Consider the following 18,674-nt stretch of genomic DNA (forward strand, 5'->3'; position numbering starts at 1 on the left):
CTCTCTGCCTTGTTCGTGTGTTGTGCTCACTATGCTGAGAAATTCAGCTGTTATATTTTTCTCTACTTCAGCTCCCGGACATACTGCTAGCGAGCTAGTGATTGTCCAGTACCGGAAGAACCCCTTCCCCGTCAAAATATTTTTGATACTTTAATCCATCAAACTAATCAAAGGTTCAATCAGTCTGCTTCTGCATCTGGATTTGGCTCCTCTCTTCCTCAACACTCCAGGACATGACAGGATACCAAGGCCAGATGTTCTTGTGCAGCACAAACACTTTTTCAAAGCTTTTTCCAAATGTTGAACTTGCTGTGGAAGCAGCTCCCAGTTTGAGTCCAGGAGACAGACCCCCTCTCTGCTTTAAGATCAGCTTCAAACTTTCCTTTTGGATCAAGCTTCTAGTTGGAGCTGGATCAGGTGACCCTGAACCCTCCCTTAGTTCTGCTGCTATAGGCTCAGGCTGCTGCTGGACTTCCCATGATGCATTTCTTCTGCACTCCCCTCTTTTCCCTCCTGATGCTTTGATCTGCCACTACTGCAGCTCCTTAACTTTGCTCTTCTCTCTCCTTAGTTTGTGTTTGGTTCTTGTCTCTCTGAGCTCATCTCTGCTCTCTTCTCTTTGCCCTCACACTGAAACCAGTCATGGTCCGAGCTCCTCCTGGAGCCTGTTTTCATTGGAAGCATCTTTCTGTCAGAGGGAGTTCTTCCTTCCCACCATCACCAAGTGCTGCTCACAGTGGATTGTCTGATGGTTGGGGCTTTCTCTCTAAGATTGGAGGCTGTTACCTTACACTGTTACACAACCTGAGATGATGCTGTTGTCTGTTGGCAATTGTCACTTATAAATAAAGCTCCATTAAATTGAATGGATGGAAATGGATAGATGTTATTGTATGTGACAAACAGGAAGTGATTGCTCACAGATGGATTGTTGTTTTGTGTGTCTGCAGTCTGTCAGGCTGTCTGATCACAGAGGAAGGCTGTACTTCTCTGGCCTCAGCTCTGAGCTCCAACCCCTCCCATCTGAGAGAGCTGGACCTGAGCTACAATCATCCAGGAGACTCAGGAATGAAGCTGCTGTCGGCCGCACTGAAGGACCCACGCTGGAGACTGGACACTCTCAGGTATGGAGAGGATGTCTGATAGAGGAGGAAGAGCTGGAAGCATTTCCTGTGTCCTTCACTCACTTCCTGTTTGTTTCATGCATATGTGACATGCAGGAACATTTTTCCTTTGCTCACAACAAAAACACTCTTGGAAGTGAACAATAAGGGATATTAATGTAGGGGGTCTCCAAGGAGAACTTCTCCAGGAACAAGTTGTAGATATCTCAGGATATTTAACAGTGCAGGATTTTGGGAAAACTCATTTTTCCCTCTGAGCCTGATTCAGATCAGATTAATGTGTGCACAGAGAGGCCGAGGACATATTGATCCGAGCTTCCTACAAACACTGGAAGCAGGAAACTGTTAGCCTAGCTTGATCCAAAGAAGAACAAACTGATCAAAGTTTTCTAATCAGAGCTGTGGTAGAAGCTGACAGCTACAGGGAGATGTTTTCATTTAAAGGCAGCAGCCCTGCACAAATGCATTTCTGCATTTCTTTCAGAGACAAAGGTTACAGTGTGCTTTGAAAAGCCAACACACACTATAAAATAATGGAAGTGACAACAATGCAATAAATCAGTGCATTTAGAGAGGAGCCAGGTGCAGATCCAGAGGCAGGAAGGAAGTGAGAAAAAGGAGCGTTTATTGGGCCAAATGCAAAAGTCCAAAATGAGGAAACACAAAGTCCATCAAAGAGAAATCCAAAGCAGGCACAGGAAAAGAGGACAGGATATCCACTGGGAGCTACCTGCAAACCAGAGACAGGTGGGAGCAAAGCACAGGTGCAGACGCTGAGAGAGCGTTTGGTCGGTGAGAGACGAGCTGATTGGACGGTGTGTCCGTGTCAGGATTGGTGGGTTTTTGGAATTCTTCCTGGATGCTGTTGCTGCTGTCGCTTGTTCTTGGATTAAGGATTACACACTTGGGACTGTGAAGGAACGGTGGGAGGGGTCCTGACCCACAGCCTGGATAGGCCCGCTCTGGTACCCTTACCTGTTTCTGGAAGCTTCTGACCAGGGCCGCTGATAGGCTCTGAAACATTGGGGGCGGAGCCTAAACCCTTTTGCTCTCTTCGCCCCTGAACCCCGCCCCTGAGCTCCACAGAGGAAGTTGTTCTTCTTGGTGTGATTATTCTGCGTGATGTAGTCTCAGATTTCAGAGCCAGTTTTCCATTTTGAGCTCATTTCCAGCTTCAAGTCTTTTAACAACAGTTTGCAGATCTTCTAAGTTCTCAGCTGGAAGACAAAAACTGCAAATTCCCTTCAATGAGTCATTTTGAATTGATGTTCAAATGAAGATTCAAATGTTGTTCCAGTGTGAAAACAATGTGTAACTGGAAGATCCTGTGAAGCACTGCTGAAAGACAAAGAGCCCAACACGTGGACATCCTCTGTTCTAACATCATTTCAGCTGTTGGGTTAAATCCTCTTGACTTTTGTGCCTTTCTGACTGTATAAAGGACACTTTGAGACAAAAACAGGAAAACAATCTGATGGTGCTGCAGACTAATCCACAGGATCTGATCTCCTTGATCCGTGGATCATTTTCCTGTACTTGTCATATTCAAAGGTCAGACATCTTCAAGTGTGTGTGTGCCTCTGAAGCACAGCTGTGACTCTGTCACTTCTTTTCCTCTACTTAATGATGGAGAAGAAGGTTGATGAGCCCAGTGCTGCATTTGAATGCTTTCTTTCTCATCACACAACATCCAGACTGAAAGCTTCAAAGAATGAAGTCCAAAGTGTTCAAACAGGCTCCCACTGGCCATCACTGCCTCTGCCTGTAGCCAGGTCAGACCTGCAGCTGCAGGGTTTTGATGCTGATCTGAGAACAGTTCAATGATGAGGTCATCCCTTGTGGTGCTCGCAGCTTCACTTTCATCTGCCCTAAAGGGAAATTAGCCGTGCGGCCAAGCCAGAACAAAAACATGTAGAAAACAGAGACGCAGATGCTCAGAGGAAGACAGGAAATAACCTCTGACCCCCCTCCTCCTTTCAGGGCGGAGCCTGCTGGAGAACGATGGCTGATCCCAGGTCTGAGGAAGTGTAAGTGTGTTTTTAATGTGATTGATGAAAACAAAGCAGCACACATTCAACCATCTTCAAACTGTCACATCACTCATTCACATCTCTGATGTCAGGAGTCATCATCAAAGTGTCAATCAATGAACAGATGATGGATCAATAACTGCAGCTGGATTGTGTTTGTTCTCTCCATCAGATTCCTGTCAACTCACAATCGATACAAACACAGTGAACACAAACCTACAACTGTCTGACAACAACAGGAAGGTGACACGTGTGGAGGAGGTTCAGTCATATCCTGATCATCCAGACAGGTTTGATATTTGGGCTCAGCTGCTGTGTAGAGATGGTCTGACTGGTCGCTGTTACTGGGAGGTCGAGAGGAGAGGATACGTTTTTATATCAGTGAGTTACAGAAGAATCAGCAGGAAAGGACGCAGTAAAGACTGTGGGTTTGGAGGCAATGATCAGTCCTGGAGTCTGAGCTGCTATGATGGTCATCCTCAGTCTGTCATTCACAATAACAGAAGAACATACATCTCCTCCTCCTCCTCCTCTTCCTCCTCTGTCTCTAACAGAGTAGCAGTGTATGTGGACTGTCCTGCTGGCACTCTGTCCTTCTACAGAGTCTCCTCTGACACTCTGGTCCACCTCCACACCTTCAACACCACATTCACTGAACCTCTTTATCCTGGGTTTAGTATCTGGTTTCCTGGTTCCTCAGTGTCTCTGTGCTGAGCTGAGTGTAAAGAGCGTCCTCCTGTTAGAGAAACACTCTGACTGTTGAACAGATAGTTCAGTCTGTACATGTCTGTCTCTTTCACTCACAAACACGTTTTCAGATTCATGGATTCAATCAGTTGATGTTTGAAACTGTTCTCAATGATTCCTTGTAAACTTCTTCCTCTTCAGTCCTTTAAAGATGGAAGCTGCCATTATTCCAGGATCCACATGTTGTTTTTCTGTCTTTGTCCACTCAAAGCTTCACAGTGAATATCAGGATGTTGTGTTTCTCTGAAGCTCACTTCACAACCAGCTCCTCTGCATTTTCAACAAGTCTGAGCTCATTCAAATCAATCCAAATCTTTGATTTCTCTTTCTTAATGCCATTTTTCCAACCTCTCCACATGCTCTTACTGTTGGACTCATTTTTGGAAGCAGGACAGGAAGGAAGCTCTCAGCAGGAGCACCTTTTCACAATAAGAGCACATTTGCATGCTTTGTGCTTTTGAACTGATCCAATGACAGAAACATGAACTTCCATATTGATCAGATGTTGATGTGCAGCTCTGATGTCACTAACATCTCCTTGAAGTCTTCATTGATGGTGATTTGTGGCTCTCTGCTGGTGAGAAGATGAACTGCATGAAGTGTTTGAAATGAGCTTTTTCTAATTGGACTGCTGACTGTTGTTAACCACACTGAGACCAACACTGATGTCTTCAACACAAACACTGATGTGGATGAACAGTCACTAAAGACTATTAATGTATATTTGTGTCTTTAACATGTTTGTGTTTGTCACAGAGAAACTCTGGATGGGATTTCTGGATCTTTGCTCTTTTCCCTGCAGTTCGTTCCCACAATGACTCCATGATGGAAATCTCTAATAAACTCATCAAATGAACAGCATGTCTCCCAGTGTTTGTGTGTCCTTTGTGCTCTTCTCCTTGTATCCAGTCTCTGCTGCTGTGTGCTGTGCTGCACTCACTCACAGATCAGAGTACATGTACAGTTATCCCAGCGACACCAGGAAGAGACAAATGTTTGGCTTCATTTACAAACAACAGTCTCAGCTATGGATTCAAACAGCAGCAAATATGCAAATGAATCCTATTCAGGCTCCACCTTTGACCTTTTCTTTTCCTTCCAAAGGTCAGAGCACTGGGAAGCGTCATGTTGGCTTTCTTCCAAATCAGAAGCTTGAAGCTGTCAGGGGGAGTCCCAGGGTCAGGGTGCTGTCTCACTGCAGAGCCTTCAGGCTCAATCCTCCTGAGCTCACACACAATTATTTCTAGATTAGATTTAGCTGATATTTCACACACAAAGCTCCATTGGAGTGAACAGAGATGAGGCCACTCTGACTGTTGGAGCTCTCTGCAGGTTATTCTAGTGAACCAAACCAAGCAACTAACAAAGAGTCCAAAACATTTTGCTTCACTGAAATCAATCAAAATGAGCAAAGGAAAAAAGTGGAACTAACTAAAACTCTATAGTTGGTTTACAAACTAAGTTCAAGTCAAACTGTGGATAAAATGAGCTTCGTTTTCCTGTTTGTCACTTCAGCTGGATGGATGTTAGGAACACAGGATATTTGAGCTGCACAAATCATTTGGAAGAACTCAGAGACGTGAAAGCTTCCTGTTACCTGTTGCTTCTTCTCTGATTGGCTGTTTTGCTTCAGCTGTGCCGCAGCTTTCAGAGCGGAGACGTCAGATCAGCTGCAGTCATCGAGCTCTGCTAGAAAAACCAAACAGCATCCATTACAAATCACATTTAAGGTCACACAGCTACAAATCACAACCTGTTACTGTGCACGAGGGGGGGCCACTTCCTGTTTCACCTGTGATGATGTCACAGTGAGCTCCTGTATCATGTGAGCACACACGGTGCAGAGGTGAGCTTCCGTCTTTGCTTGAATGAATCAAATAGTAACTTTGTGTGGCTGCACGTCTGTCTTATTGCTCACTCTGCTGTCTCACTGCTGCATCCAAATACTAATATGAAGAAGAGCCACATTCAGAGAGCCCTCCTCCACCAAGCTCAGAAACAAATGTCTCCATCATTCAATAACTGTGCTGTGAGTTTCTCTTTCTTCATGTTGGAGTCTTTCTCCTTCAGCTCTGCCCCTGTAAAGCTTCTCAAAGGGATTCAAAGCTGCAGATTTTAGAGCAGTCAGCAGGAGTCCGGCTGAGGTGCTGCGAGCTCGTGACGACTTCTGCAACATTCAAACGGCTAATAGGGTCAATATGTTTCATATTTCTGACGCTGACCACAAAGAGACTAGAGGTGGGCGATACTGGGAATTTTGGTATCGATCCGATACCAAGTAAATGCAGGCCCAGTATCACCGATCTCGATACCGATACCGATACTTCTTCATATTTAAGCTTCATCGATCCAAAGGCTCCAAAAGACCTAGGATAGAATTTCGCCAAACGCTGTACGTGACAACAAAATAGTTTACTATCAAAATCAACATTTTTGGAACAATGGAACAGTAACAAAACAAAGTTTGCCTTAACATTAGGAAAATAAATCTTTGAGGTAGAAAAGGAGAAACCACAATACAAAAATAAAATAAAAATTCTCCCCTCACTAGACATCTTTTCTAGTTCCTTCTTTCTTTGTTTCTTTTTTCAAATAGAATTATTCTTAGGAAAAACAATAAAAAATAAGGAATTTTCTTCCTTTCAGTGCAATCCTGTTTTTTCTTAAACAGATATCACTCAACACAACTTAACATCTCCTGAGGTAGAGGGCTGACAAACCACAATACAACAAAATGAACACACCACAACAAATACTGTAAACAGTTTCATACTTATTCGGTTTTTCAAGTTGAACAATACAATAAATTAATACAAAAATAAGGAATTTCTTCCCTTCAGTGCACTGCTCTACATTTTTTCATAAATAAAGAGTGTAAAGTAAGTCTGAGCTGTATCATATTTAGTATATTTGTTTTAATTTCAGGAAATCATTAATCTAATGTTTTTGGGGGTTTTTAACCTCTGTTATGTTTACAGTCTATAAATTTCATATTTGTTTGGCTGTGTAAATATTCCTTGGAGTTAAATTGTTCTGTTCATAATGTTTTTTCTAGTCCACCTCTTATGATATTATATCTTTCAATCCTTATGTAATTTTGCACTGTGTGCATTTGCCTGTTGCTTTAATTCTATAAAATTCCCTGTTGCTGCTTTATCTAATGTTATTGGTTAATTAGCTACTCTAAATTGCCCATAGGTGTGAATGAGAGCGTGAAAGGTTGTTTGTCTCTCTGTGTTGGCCCTGCGACAGGCTGGCGACCTGTTCAGGGTGTACCCTGCCTCTCGCCCTATGACAGCTGGGATAGGCTCCAGCCCCCCCCGAACAGGATAAGCGGAAGCGAATGGATGGATGGATACCGTAAATTGAGATGCCTTGACGAACACCTCTATTAACTTGGAATCTTTTATATGTATTCATATTGATTATCACAGAACTATTGATATCTCTATAAAACATATTGACAATATCAACAAAGTTTTGACCAAAACCAAATGCTTTAAGGGAATGTGAAAGAAATTTATGCTCAATTGTGTCAAAGGCTTTATAAAAGTCCAGAAATAAGATAAGTGCATCAGAGTTTATCTCACTGGCATAATCAATTAAATCTAGAATAAATCTAATGTTATTGCTAATATGACGATTTTTCAAAAAAGCCTGTCTGGGTTTCAGCAATTATGGTATCTAGGCCTGTCTTTAGTCTGTTAGTGTATGTTAAAGCTAGACTCCTATAATCAATTATTAAAAGAGTAATAGGGCGCCAATTCTCAATTATTAATGGGTCCTTGTCAGGTTTGCGGATAAGAGAGATGATACCCTGCTTCATTGTAGAAGACATCTCGCCATTATTAATACATTCTTTATACATACACTGAGTTAGGTAGTTAGTCAGTCGGTTAGTTAGTTAGTCAGTTGGTTAGTTAGTTAGTTAGTTAGTTAGTTGGTTAGTTATTTAGTTAGTGAGTTAGCTGTGTTGGTGTTGGAGGAGTGAATCTTAAACAGCTCCCTGGCTGTGGTGTGGATGGTCTCAGTGGGCTCTGCTCTGAGTTGTGTGGCAGTGGCCTCGTGGTTAATGGCAGCTTCTGCTTTGGTGCTTTGCTGGAAACCAAACACTCCACCAAACATTTTCCTGCAACATTACAAAAGCCCACAGACACTGCTTCCTCCTCACTGTCACAGACTCAGAGCACCAATGAGTTTACTGCAACTTGTTACCTTCCATGAGTGACCTGCTGAGGGATAATGTGATAGTTCAGTTAATATCCAGCTGATTTCCAATAATCATGGCCAAAAAGAAAAGCTGAAAACAGAAGAAGTGAAAGATGAACATGCAGGTCTGAGACTGCATCTGGAAGACATCATCATGTAGTTTCTAATAACAGGTGGCTAAAATATAACCTAACCCTAATCCTGAAAAGGTTGTCTTAGAAAGATGTTTGCTTCCTCCAACAGCCTCTGATTGGTTCATGTTTAATCTGGTTGCCTCTCTCTGGGCTGAGCTCTCTGTGTTCTTCCAACAAGGTGCATTTTGTTCATTTGATCAGCATCTGAGAGACACAGAAAATCAAGACAGCTTCTTACCATAAGTTGTGTACCTGTGTGAAACAGTCCAACAATCACACACACTGTGAGTCCTCAGAGGAACCAGTTTAATAAAAATGGTCTAAACTTCACAAACTTCAGCTAATCAGATCAAGAAGTCTCAGCTGTAATCTCAGATTATTTTAGCTTCTCTGTTAATCTGTCTCTTTTGTTTCCACATGTCACTCCAACACAGACCAACAATCCAGCAGGAATGTGCTGCAGAGTGATGGTGTGGTCTTCAGCTCTCTGGTCCTGAACGCTGTGTTAGTGGGAATCTGTGAGTCTGTCACTCTGTCTGAACCTCTGTGCTCTCTCTGCTCTTCTGCTAACACCAGCACGTCTCCACAGCATGAAATCCAAACTAGATCATGTGACAGAGCAGAACATCAGCTCATGAATGAAGCTGTTTGCTGAGTAAAATATGTTTGGATGCAAACCCAAACACAGAAATCTTAACAGGACCATCAGTGGGTCAGCAGCGCCCCCTGCTGTGTGGACGACTGCCTCATGAAACAAGAATAAAATTCAGCTCCCAGAATGATTAAAACTCATTTAAACTGCAGTAATTTGAAATGGTTCTTTAGTGGTTCTTTCTGTGGAGATGATTACTTTTAAAATGAGACTGATTCTGCTTTTTTAATTGTTTTCTCATCCATGAATCCCACATATTCATATTGAAGGTCAAAGTTTAAATGAATGAAATAAAACTATGTAAAATAATTAGTTTGAGCTGAATGTTCAGTATTCAGTGCAGCACGCCCACATACAGACAGTACAGCTGGAAGCACAGAGTACTGCCCACAGCTGGTCTTAAAGGGGGAGGAGCTAAAACTGAGATCAGAAGCTGCACAAATGCCAGGATAAGATTCAATTTCAAGATTTAATATCAATTTGTGTGTTTAGCAGTTTTGTTGCAGTGATTTACATTAAAAGCTCAAATTGAACTGAAACTCATTCAAAAACAACATTTCAAATATTCAAAGTGAGAAATTTGGTCATTAAAAAACTCGTTTTGAATTTGTGGCTGCAACAAAAATGAACAGTGTTAGGATGGTGCAACAAAAACTGTCAAATCTAATGAGGTTCATGAGCGACAGGATTCAGTTTTTAAAAAGAAGAAACAGCAGCTCAGAGCAGCTGTTTAATGACAGGGAGGTTCTGAGTGACTGCAAGAGCAACGAGTTCAATCACTGAAGAGGAAAAATGCCAAAGAATCAGTGGATTCATCATCTGTGTTCATGAGGAGATTCAGGGAATCTGGAGCAATCTGGGAAGCATGAATGGAAACATTTGGTTAGTGCAGCGATCGGTGACCTCAGTGTCACCACTGACTGTTAGAGGAGCTCGAGCTCAGTCTCGACATTTGATGCAGTGATTTTGGAATATATATCATCATATTTAGACATTAAAGTATTTGTAAATTACTTCATTCTGCTTTTAATTAGATTTGAAACGTGTATTTAATCTGAAATTTCCAAATGACATGATTTTAGTTTTGTTCAAATTTAATGATAATTTGTTTTTATCAAGCCAAATATTTAATTTCATTATTTCAGCAGAAATCTCCTCAAATAAAAGCTGCAAATTACAAAGAGAGCAGAAAGTATGTGACCCCATCACTGACCCCTGGGGGACACCACAACCAATGTCCACACACAAAGAGCAACAATCAGCTAACATCACAAACTGTTGTTTATTAAATAACTCAGCTTCAAACTTTCCTCTGATTCCATAAAGTTGTTTTTTATTCAGTTTTGTATGAATTCGTGATCTGTTGTATCAAATGCTTTAAATAACTGTCACAGATGTTTGTTGTCTGTGGAGTTTGTGATTATTTAACTGAGTCTAATAACGCAGCGATGCTGGTCTGTTGGATTTGAACTCGTCCTGTTGTTGATGTTTGTCTATGATTTCTTCATGTGAGTTTGTTTGTTTATTGCAGTAGTTTGTGACGTGGTGTTTGTTGGCAGATTAGTACAGAGGTATCATTCATGTTAACTTTGTCAGGAAACATTTTATCCTCTGATTTCAACATCATCACAATCCAAAATCATTTTCATCCACAGCTCTGAGGAACATTAAGGATTTCTGTCTGTCTGCTCACATTAATTACCTCATTTTAATACATTTTATAGCTACAATAGAATAGAATAGAATAGAATGCTTTATTGTCATTATACAGGATGTACAGTGAGATTGGAGGGTCCCTCCTGTTCAGTGTCGTGCTGAGTAACAGCTGATTGCAGCAGCTGCATTTTTCTGATCTTTTGATATCCATGAATATTTTTTTATTGTACAATGATGTAAATGTTTTTCTGATCTATTTCCCCACAGCTCTGTTTCAATAAATCTTTATTGTTGTTTCTACTCTTTGTTCTGTTATTAATCTCACAGTTTCGATCACAGACAGTAAAACTGAAAGTTGGTCACAGATATTTATCAGAAGTTCACTTTTTGTGCTGTTTTCTGTCATTTGTGAATATGTTGTGTATGATAGTGACACATTATGATGATTCTGTGGATTTCAGGGTGTTGATGAGTTGAGTGAATATTAAAATCTGAACCAATGAAATCTCTAAATGTTTCCTCCATCCAGTCAGTAAAGGCCTCACTGCTGCCCCCTGCTGCTCTGTACATACAGATAATAATTTCATTTTTACCCTGTTTTGTTTTGGTGGATTTCACCTGTTACACATTCAGATACATTATCATTCACTGTCTTCATATCATCAGCACCTGAAATTTCAAATATTTGTCCACATATGAGGCCCCTCCTCCTCCTCCCTTGTTTTGTTACCTGAATTTATATCGTCCAGTTCAAAGTTCTTTTGTCCATATTAATACACGTTTCAGACGTGGCCGTGATAATGAATGGCTGTAAAAGCTGGTTTATTCCATGATATGATTAAAATCTGCAAATTGATCCAAGTATCGACAGTATCAATACCAATGCTGATGTTGGGATTGGGTCGATACTGGCTCCTGGCTCAATCACCGTTTCTTACTTTAAAACCTTCAAGCTTCACTTTCTTTTATATGAAACACGCACTTGGGGAAAAGCCCAGGAAAGAGAAGCTCCACCTGCAGGTGGAACAGTGAGGAAACACCATCCCCACATCTCCACCTGAGAATGAGAGAGACGGAGAAACACTCCAACCCTGCCAGGACCATGACCCTCAGTCAGGAACACACTGAACCTTCTTGATGCAGGCCTGCTCCACATCAGCTGTTACACCACAGATCTATACAAATACCTGAATATGAGCAGAATCTGGAAGCTCTCACACACAGTCAGCATTAATGAACCATCTGCTGGGTGTCACTGATCTTCTCTCAGTCGTCTCAGATTCTCCTTGTTTCTCTGCTGTGTTTCCCCAGGTCAGGCTGTCAGGTGGGTCTGTCACTAATGAACTGTCATTAGTTAGTGAGCAGGGTTCGTGTTGTGAGTCATTTGTGAGCAGCTTTCAGTCCCTAAACCTGAGCGAGCAGCTTTAGTGCAGGACACGACGGTCCCAGTGGGATGAAACCCTTCAGTCAGATTCCCCGCTGCCTCCTCCACCCTGCTCCTCCAGCCCCCTGGCTCAGAGACATGTTGGTGAGACTCTCAGTGAGGTTGTTGGTCTGAAGGTCATTCAGTCGCTCTGTTATCAGCTGTGGGTTTTTTATCTCTGTGGCTGAAGAGGAAACATCAGAGAGCAGGTGGACGACCCTCCAGCTCTGACCAATGAGAGCGCAGAGACTCTGCAGAGGTAAACCAACCACTGCTGCAGTAACACTGATGTCACTGTGAGCGCTGATCTGATCCAATGAGAGCTGCTCACACAGCAGTCAGGTGTACAGACAGTCTGAGCCAGTTTAAGGGTTAAAGTCTGCAGTATTAGTACTGACAGTAGATGCAGTACTGGGATAGTATTTGTTATCCTTTTTTTCCCCTAGTATATGTAGCATCAAAAACAGTCACAGGAGCAGGTGCATAAAGTAGTACAGACACAAGGTGGCGCCACTTCATCAGCTCAGACATGTTAAAGTGAGGAGGGTCTTTGGCTGCTGTTACTTCAAAGGCATCACTGTGATCTCAGGTGCAACTATGTTGCTGTTAAAGTTGCTTGTGTTGTTGCTGTGTTTCCTCCTACAGTTACTGTCAGTGAAAACGGATCATTCAGGAGTGAACGACTCCAAAATCAGTCTAAAAGCACTGAGTCAGATTCCTGCTGCAGGCTTCAGGCTGGAGGTGAAGGAGCTTCACTTCCTGTGAGAGTTACTTGGTATTTGTGGTTTGTCATCAGACGCTGCACACGACGTGATCACCTCTGAAACAGGAAGTGTAGATCACGACTCTGTCAGAGCCATCAGAGCTGAGCTGCTGTCAGACCACTCCGATCATGGTTCTCCTGTGGATGATCCTGCTGGAGGTTCTGCTCTGTGCAGAGGCTGAGAACGTGACCGAGGTCAGAGGGCAGCTGGGGGCAGAGGTCACTCTAACCTGCTCCAGTGGGAGTTCAGACACACACTGGTACATAGAGATCTACAGTCAGCTCAGAGCAGCTATCGGTCGCAGTTTGTCTTCAGTCCCTTCCTACAACTCTCCTGATTTTGAGACCAAGTTTTCAATCCTGGGAAACAGCCTGATGATTAAGAACCTGACAGCAGAGGACTGCAGGCTTTACTACTGTGGCATCAGGAGAGACAGCATTCAGTTTGTGGAAACTTTCCGCCTCGTCTCAGGTAACGACAAAGATTCTTATTTAATGCTGAAAACTACAGAAGAATTAACCCCCCCCCCCCCCCCCCCCCCCCCCCCACACACACACACACACACCCCACTGAAATTAATGAATGCCAACTAATTGCTAACAATGTTATTCTTAGTTAATTAAAGTGTGTAACACCAGTGAGGCCTCGTTCTGCATCCTGGAACTTCTCCAGTCAGTCTTGTTTATTTGGAGGTCCCAAGTGCATTCTGGGAAAACAGCTGTATTAAACATATGAGTGTTCAAAGCTACGTTTCCAAAGCTGCTTTCACTTAAACTGAATTCAGCTTCTTACAATAACTTGTGTCCCTCTGTGCCTAAAATGTCCAAAGTGTTGACCGTTCAACTTCACTCTCAGACTTTGGTTTGAATGCAGATCACAAACTTCTCACGTTAATCATCTCAAAAAGCTGTAACCTCAGATTGTGTTAGCTTCTTCATAAATCTTTCATTTCTTTGTCAATCTGTGTCTCTTCTTTTTCCAGATGTCACTCCCACATCTGTCACAGTCACTGAGAGTAACCACACCCACCATGAGCCGAGCAGGAATGTGCTGCAGAGTGATGGTGTGGTCTTCAGCTCTCTGACCCTGAACGCTGTGCTTGTGTTAGTGGTAATCTGTGAGTGTCACTCTGTGCAAACCTCTGTGCTCTCTCTGCTAACAGCAGCACGTCTCCACAGCATGCAGCATCATTTAGAGGTGCATAATTGCTCATGAACCCAGAATATCATTATATGGTTAATTGAAATAATTCTTTAGTTGTTTTTTGTTTTTTGTTTTTTTTTTGTTTTTTTGGGGGGGGGGGTACTTTTAAAGAGACCTGCTCTGCTTTTATTTTTATGCATTAACACCAGATGTTCATTTTAAAGGTGAAAGTTTAAGCTAATGAGACAAATGCATGAAAAATTATTATTGTGAGCTGAAAGTGCAGCACGAGCAGCATGCACACATACAGACACAGCAAAGGGGGAGGAGCTAAAACTGAACTGAGGAGCTGCATAAACACCCAGGTTAAGATAAAGAAGGATTAGTTTGAACTTTCAGTGATACAAAGATACTCGATCAGAGTTCGAGAATAAAAGTTAGTGCTGTAGATGAACAGAATCAATCATGAGGATCTTCACTGCCTCTCAGAGATCTTCTCTGTGATGAGACATTTCTGTAGTCGGGTGAAAATATGCCCACACATGCAGCTGCAGAGCTCTCATGTGTATTAAGTATAAGATAAACTAGTTTGAACTGCATTAATAACCATGAATTAAAGGAAGTGATGATGTGGGGAGACTGAGGCAGAGAGAGGCAGAGGAAGGAACTGTGATCACCTTATCAGGTTTTTGGAGAGGAGCAGAAGAAACTTCCTGAAAGTCTCACATGTTCATGCAGTTCTTGTGTTTCATTTCTAGTGTGATATGAGCTCATCTTTTATTGTCTGTTTACTGTCTCACCTTCCAAGTGTGTACAGTAGTTTGTTGTATCAGAGTTGTGTTCAGACCTGCAGCAGCTTCCAGTCAGAGCTTCTAACCTGAACTTTATTTACTGTCTATCAGCTGTTTCACCTGTGCTGCTGGTCTCCAGGTGTTGTGTCTCATCTTGAAAGGTGTCTCTGCTGGTGATCACACACAGAGGAGAAATGTGCTGTTTGTGATCAGTGCTGATTTGAGTGTGAAGCTGCAGTGACTCCCTGATGGTGTGTTGGCAGGTCTGAGTTGTGTATCGGTGTCTCTGAAGAGGAGAATCAGCAGGTATCAGGCAAACCTCCCTCCAGCTGGGACCAGCCTGGAGGCTCCACAGGTAACTCAGAGAGCTCCAGGTGACCCTGCAGCTGCAGCTTGTTGTTCTGCTGCAGTTGTACTTTGTCTGTACTCAGTACTCGTGTTGTGTTTCAGTACGAGGAGATCCGGCTCCCCCCTCACTCTGCTGCTCTTGCTACAGACGGCATTTACTACAGAGTTCAGCGTCCTCGCTCCACCCTGCATCAACGCTGACAGACACACCTGCACAGGTGGATGATACCTGCTGGATTCTGGTGCACAGAGGTCAGACTGATCACTGAGGACCTGCTGCTCCTGTCAGGGTTCAGCTGCTGGAACTGAAACCATCGAGTTCTGCAGGGAGAAAATCCAGAAACTTGATGATGATTTAATGAAACATCTGTGAGACACGATCTGCTGTTTCTGAGCCAGAGCTGTTTTAAGGTAGTTCAGGATTTAAGGTGGACAAACCAGAACCCAAAGCTGCTGTGGAAACCTTTAAATATGTGATTTAATATTAATTTATTATTTCTTTGGATGTTTCTCAGGTTTCAGCTGTTTGGTTGTTTCTGCTGAGCTGAACACAAGCTCTAAACACACAATCTCATTTCCAATAAAGCCGGCATGATGATTAAATATGAACAGGAGCAGAAGGCAGTGATTTACAGTTAAAGGTTAAGTACGTGAAGTTAATTTATAGAAAACCTTTAACAGACATAAAGCAACAAAATGCTGTTCAACAAAAGGAGAAAACACTGGAAATAATCACACAAAAACATCAGAAAATAAACACTGTAATAACAAAGGTTCCTCAGCAGGAGGTTAAACTGATGGTTTGGGTGTCACAGACTGAAAGGAGCTAGCTGAGGTGGTTTGAGCATCAGGACGCCTCCTGAGGTGTTTGGGGCATGTCCTACCAGGAGGAGGCTCCGGGGGTCATGGGAGGTCAGTGGCTCTGAGCTCTGGTCTCTGCTCAGTCTGATGTTTTTGGATTATTGTTAACAAAATCTAAGCTCTGAGGTCTTTGATAATCATCCTGCTTGTATTTGCATCAGCACAGGGCTGTTTGATTCAGATCATTCAAACATATTTCTGTATTTCTGTGACATTGTCCCCTCCTCTGAAACTCCATCATCAGGGAACCTACAGCTTTATCTATCTTTCAGTTTGAATAATGCATTTTTAATGTAGGCATTCAACATAATACTGTAACTATCAGCCTGCTTTTCCTTTCTTTCTTCTTTCATTCACTGTTTTATTTCTTTGAATTAGATTTTTGAATAAGATGGTTTGAAGTATTTCTCTGTAATTTTATGTATGATTGTATTAAAAGTGTGACAATGCAGAGAAAACAAACTCGTTTGATGTTCTTTAAGAAATAGTTTCATAATCCTCGGCTTCCTCGGGCTGTGTGGGTGTTTGTTGGTCAACTAATCAGAAAGTTCTCTGATTCTCTGCAAACACCCACAGGTGAGAAACTGTGTACGCTTCCTGTTTTCTGATTATCTTAAGCCCCACCCACCTCCAGCCAGCGCAAAGAGCTCAAGCTGCTCTTGTTCATCTTCATGAGAGGAGCTGAGGTGGAATCAGGAAACGCTGTTACAGAAGTCCTGCAGTTTGTTCGGCTGCAGCGCTGCAAACATAAGCACTGCTGCAGGTTATCTTACAGAGAGCCAAACATTTTCTAATTTTGCTGTGATGAACGTTAGCATTAGCATGCTAACTGAGTTCTATCATACTGAGACTGTCTCTGCACTCCATGTCCCACATGTCTGGCCCGTCACTGTGGGTGTGGATACTGCCCGGCCACGCCCCACAGCTCACCTGTAAAGCACCTGTGCTGATTGTTTGTTCTCCACCTCAGTCAGGTGTGTTCTGGTTATTAGTGTGTTGTATGGGTTACAGCACTGAGTCCTCTGAACTAGCGTGTTGGAGTCTGTCTGTAGACAGCCTTCCAGGACTGCTGTCTGCCTCATCGTTGTCCCGTCCTCTCTGCTCTGTGCACCCTGCACCTCCTCTGTCCTCCACGCACTCGGCTCCAGAGCACAGTCTCTTCACTCAGAGAACCAAGGCTGGAGAGTCAGGATTGGAGTTCTCTTTTTGCATTTTTTCTGCATTTTCTCCATGTTTTTGCTAAATAAATAATGACAGTGTAAAATCTCAGTTTGTTGTTCTTTTTTTTATCCTGACGTGTCAAACTTTACTGTACTTCCTTTGACCCTGACTGCAGGCTGCACTGATGCTTCTGCTGTTAAAGAAACACAGAAACAGCCTTGAGACTTACAGGGTGTTTAAAGCTGACTGTCACATTGGGTGGTGGGGGTGCTGTGGGTGGTGGGGGTGCTGTGGGTGGTGGGTTGCAGCATTCAGAGCTCTGGTTCCTGTTTCTGCAGCAAGCTGCAACAGTCATCGCTGTACAGCATTATATATACAGGACCAGTCAAAGGTTTGGGCACACCCAATCATTTAAATGAATGGGTGAGTGTGTATGTATTTGTGAGGTTTGTTTAATGTGTTTAATAATGCAGAACAACACAGAAAACAACACCAAAGTGACACAGAAGAGTGAAGGTGACCATGAATGTGTGCGTCGCTTCACTCTGAGTCCACGTTATGTTTGATTCTTGAGGTTTTCTCACTTTCTTGGATATTTTTATCACTCTGATATTGGTATTTTACTGTCATTATTCTGTATCATTTATTAGTACCTATATTGTCACACACACTGGAACACTGCATGCTTTAGGTGAGTGGAAAGCACTGAGGGCTGCTCGGCCCAGGGCCTCGATTTTTTCTCTCAGTAAAACCACACTCGAGTCTCACCATTGTGCACTGTGCACTTCTGACACTATCACCAACTCAAGGTCAAGTTGCTTTGAACTGTGTGTCCTGAAGTGGGGGTTGAAGTCCCACCTGGGTTAATGTAATAATGTAAGGGAGTAAATTTGTGTACTAAGATAAGACCGCCCTAAAAGTGTTTCTAGCAGTGGCGGATGCTGGTCTTTCAAGGAGGGGAAGCTCAATTTCGGCCTACATCATAAAATGTGTCGGTTTATTTATACAGCAGCACCCGCTGGACAGAAACTGCGATAGAAGTCAGAAAGAGTGATAGAAGTCAGAAAGAGTGATAGAAGTCAGAAAGAGTGATAGAAGTCAGAAAGAGTGATAGAAGTCAGTCTCCAAACACAAGCAGCTACAAAAAAAACACCAGAAATAGAAGCTCGATTTGTCGCTAGTCGTTTTTAACAAAGAAAATGACGCTAAGAGGTTTAGGAAAGTCTCCGGTTCAACTCAGAACAGAATGAAAATTTTAAAATGCTCTCACGGATGTTTACACCAAAAGATCGCTGATTCGCTCATTTCGCTATCAATCAAAAAGGGATTCAGCCCAGCATTTATCCAATGACTCGTCTCACTCTTTTTTTCGCTATTGAGCTCTGTGAATGCTCAGCGTCCACACTGTTTAAAGCCCTGTGAAGCTGCGGGAATGAGTGAGAGGAAAGCCGCGTCGTTACCAGTGATAAGAAGCTGATTCTGAACAAAAGTTGAGGCGTTGTAGCGCATATTTAGTCAATGACATGTACACACAACAGTATATGTTTGAGCACCTATTTTTTTGACATTTTAGGGGAAGCTGATCTTCCCTTGCAGTCTTAGAGCAATCGCCTCTGGTTTCTAGTAATGAG

At 42.6% G+C, this 18,674-nt stretch overlaps 1 protein-coding gene across 1 annotated transcript in view; it reads left to right on the plus strand.

Annotated features, from left to right (window-relative positions):
* Positions 1-12,238, plus strand: part of LOC115798306 (NACHT, LRR and PYD domains-containing protein 12-like) — a 55,991-nt gene extending 43,753 nt beyond the window's left edge. Inside the window, exons 12-16 of the mRNA XM_030755119.1 lie at positions 951-1,124; positions 3,105-3,151; positions 3,327-3,332; positions 11,864-11,876; positions 12,166-12,238. Coding sequence (XP_030610979.1) covers positions 951-1,124; positions 3,105-3,151; positions 3,327-3,332; positions 11,864-11,876; positions 12,166-12,238 — 313 coding nt within the window. The remainder of the gene's footprint in view (positions 1-950; positions 1,125-3,104; positions 3,152-3,326; positions 3,333-11,863; positions 11,877-12,165) is intronic.
* Positions 12,239-18,674: the final 6,436 nt, after the last annotated feature.

This window comes from Archocentrus centrarchus, chromosome 2 (assembly GCF_007364275.1).
Source record: "Archocentrus centrarchus isolate MPI-CPG fArcCen1 chromosome 2, fArcCen1, whole genome shotgun sequence".
Classification (NCBI taxonomy): Eukaryota; Metazoa; Chordata; class Actinopteri; order Cichliformes; family Cichlidae; genus Archocentrus; species Archocentrus centrarchus.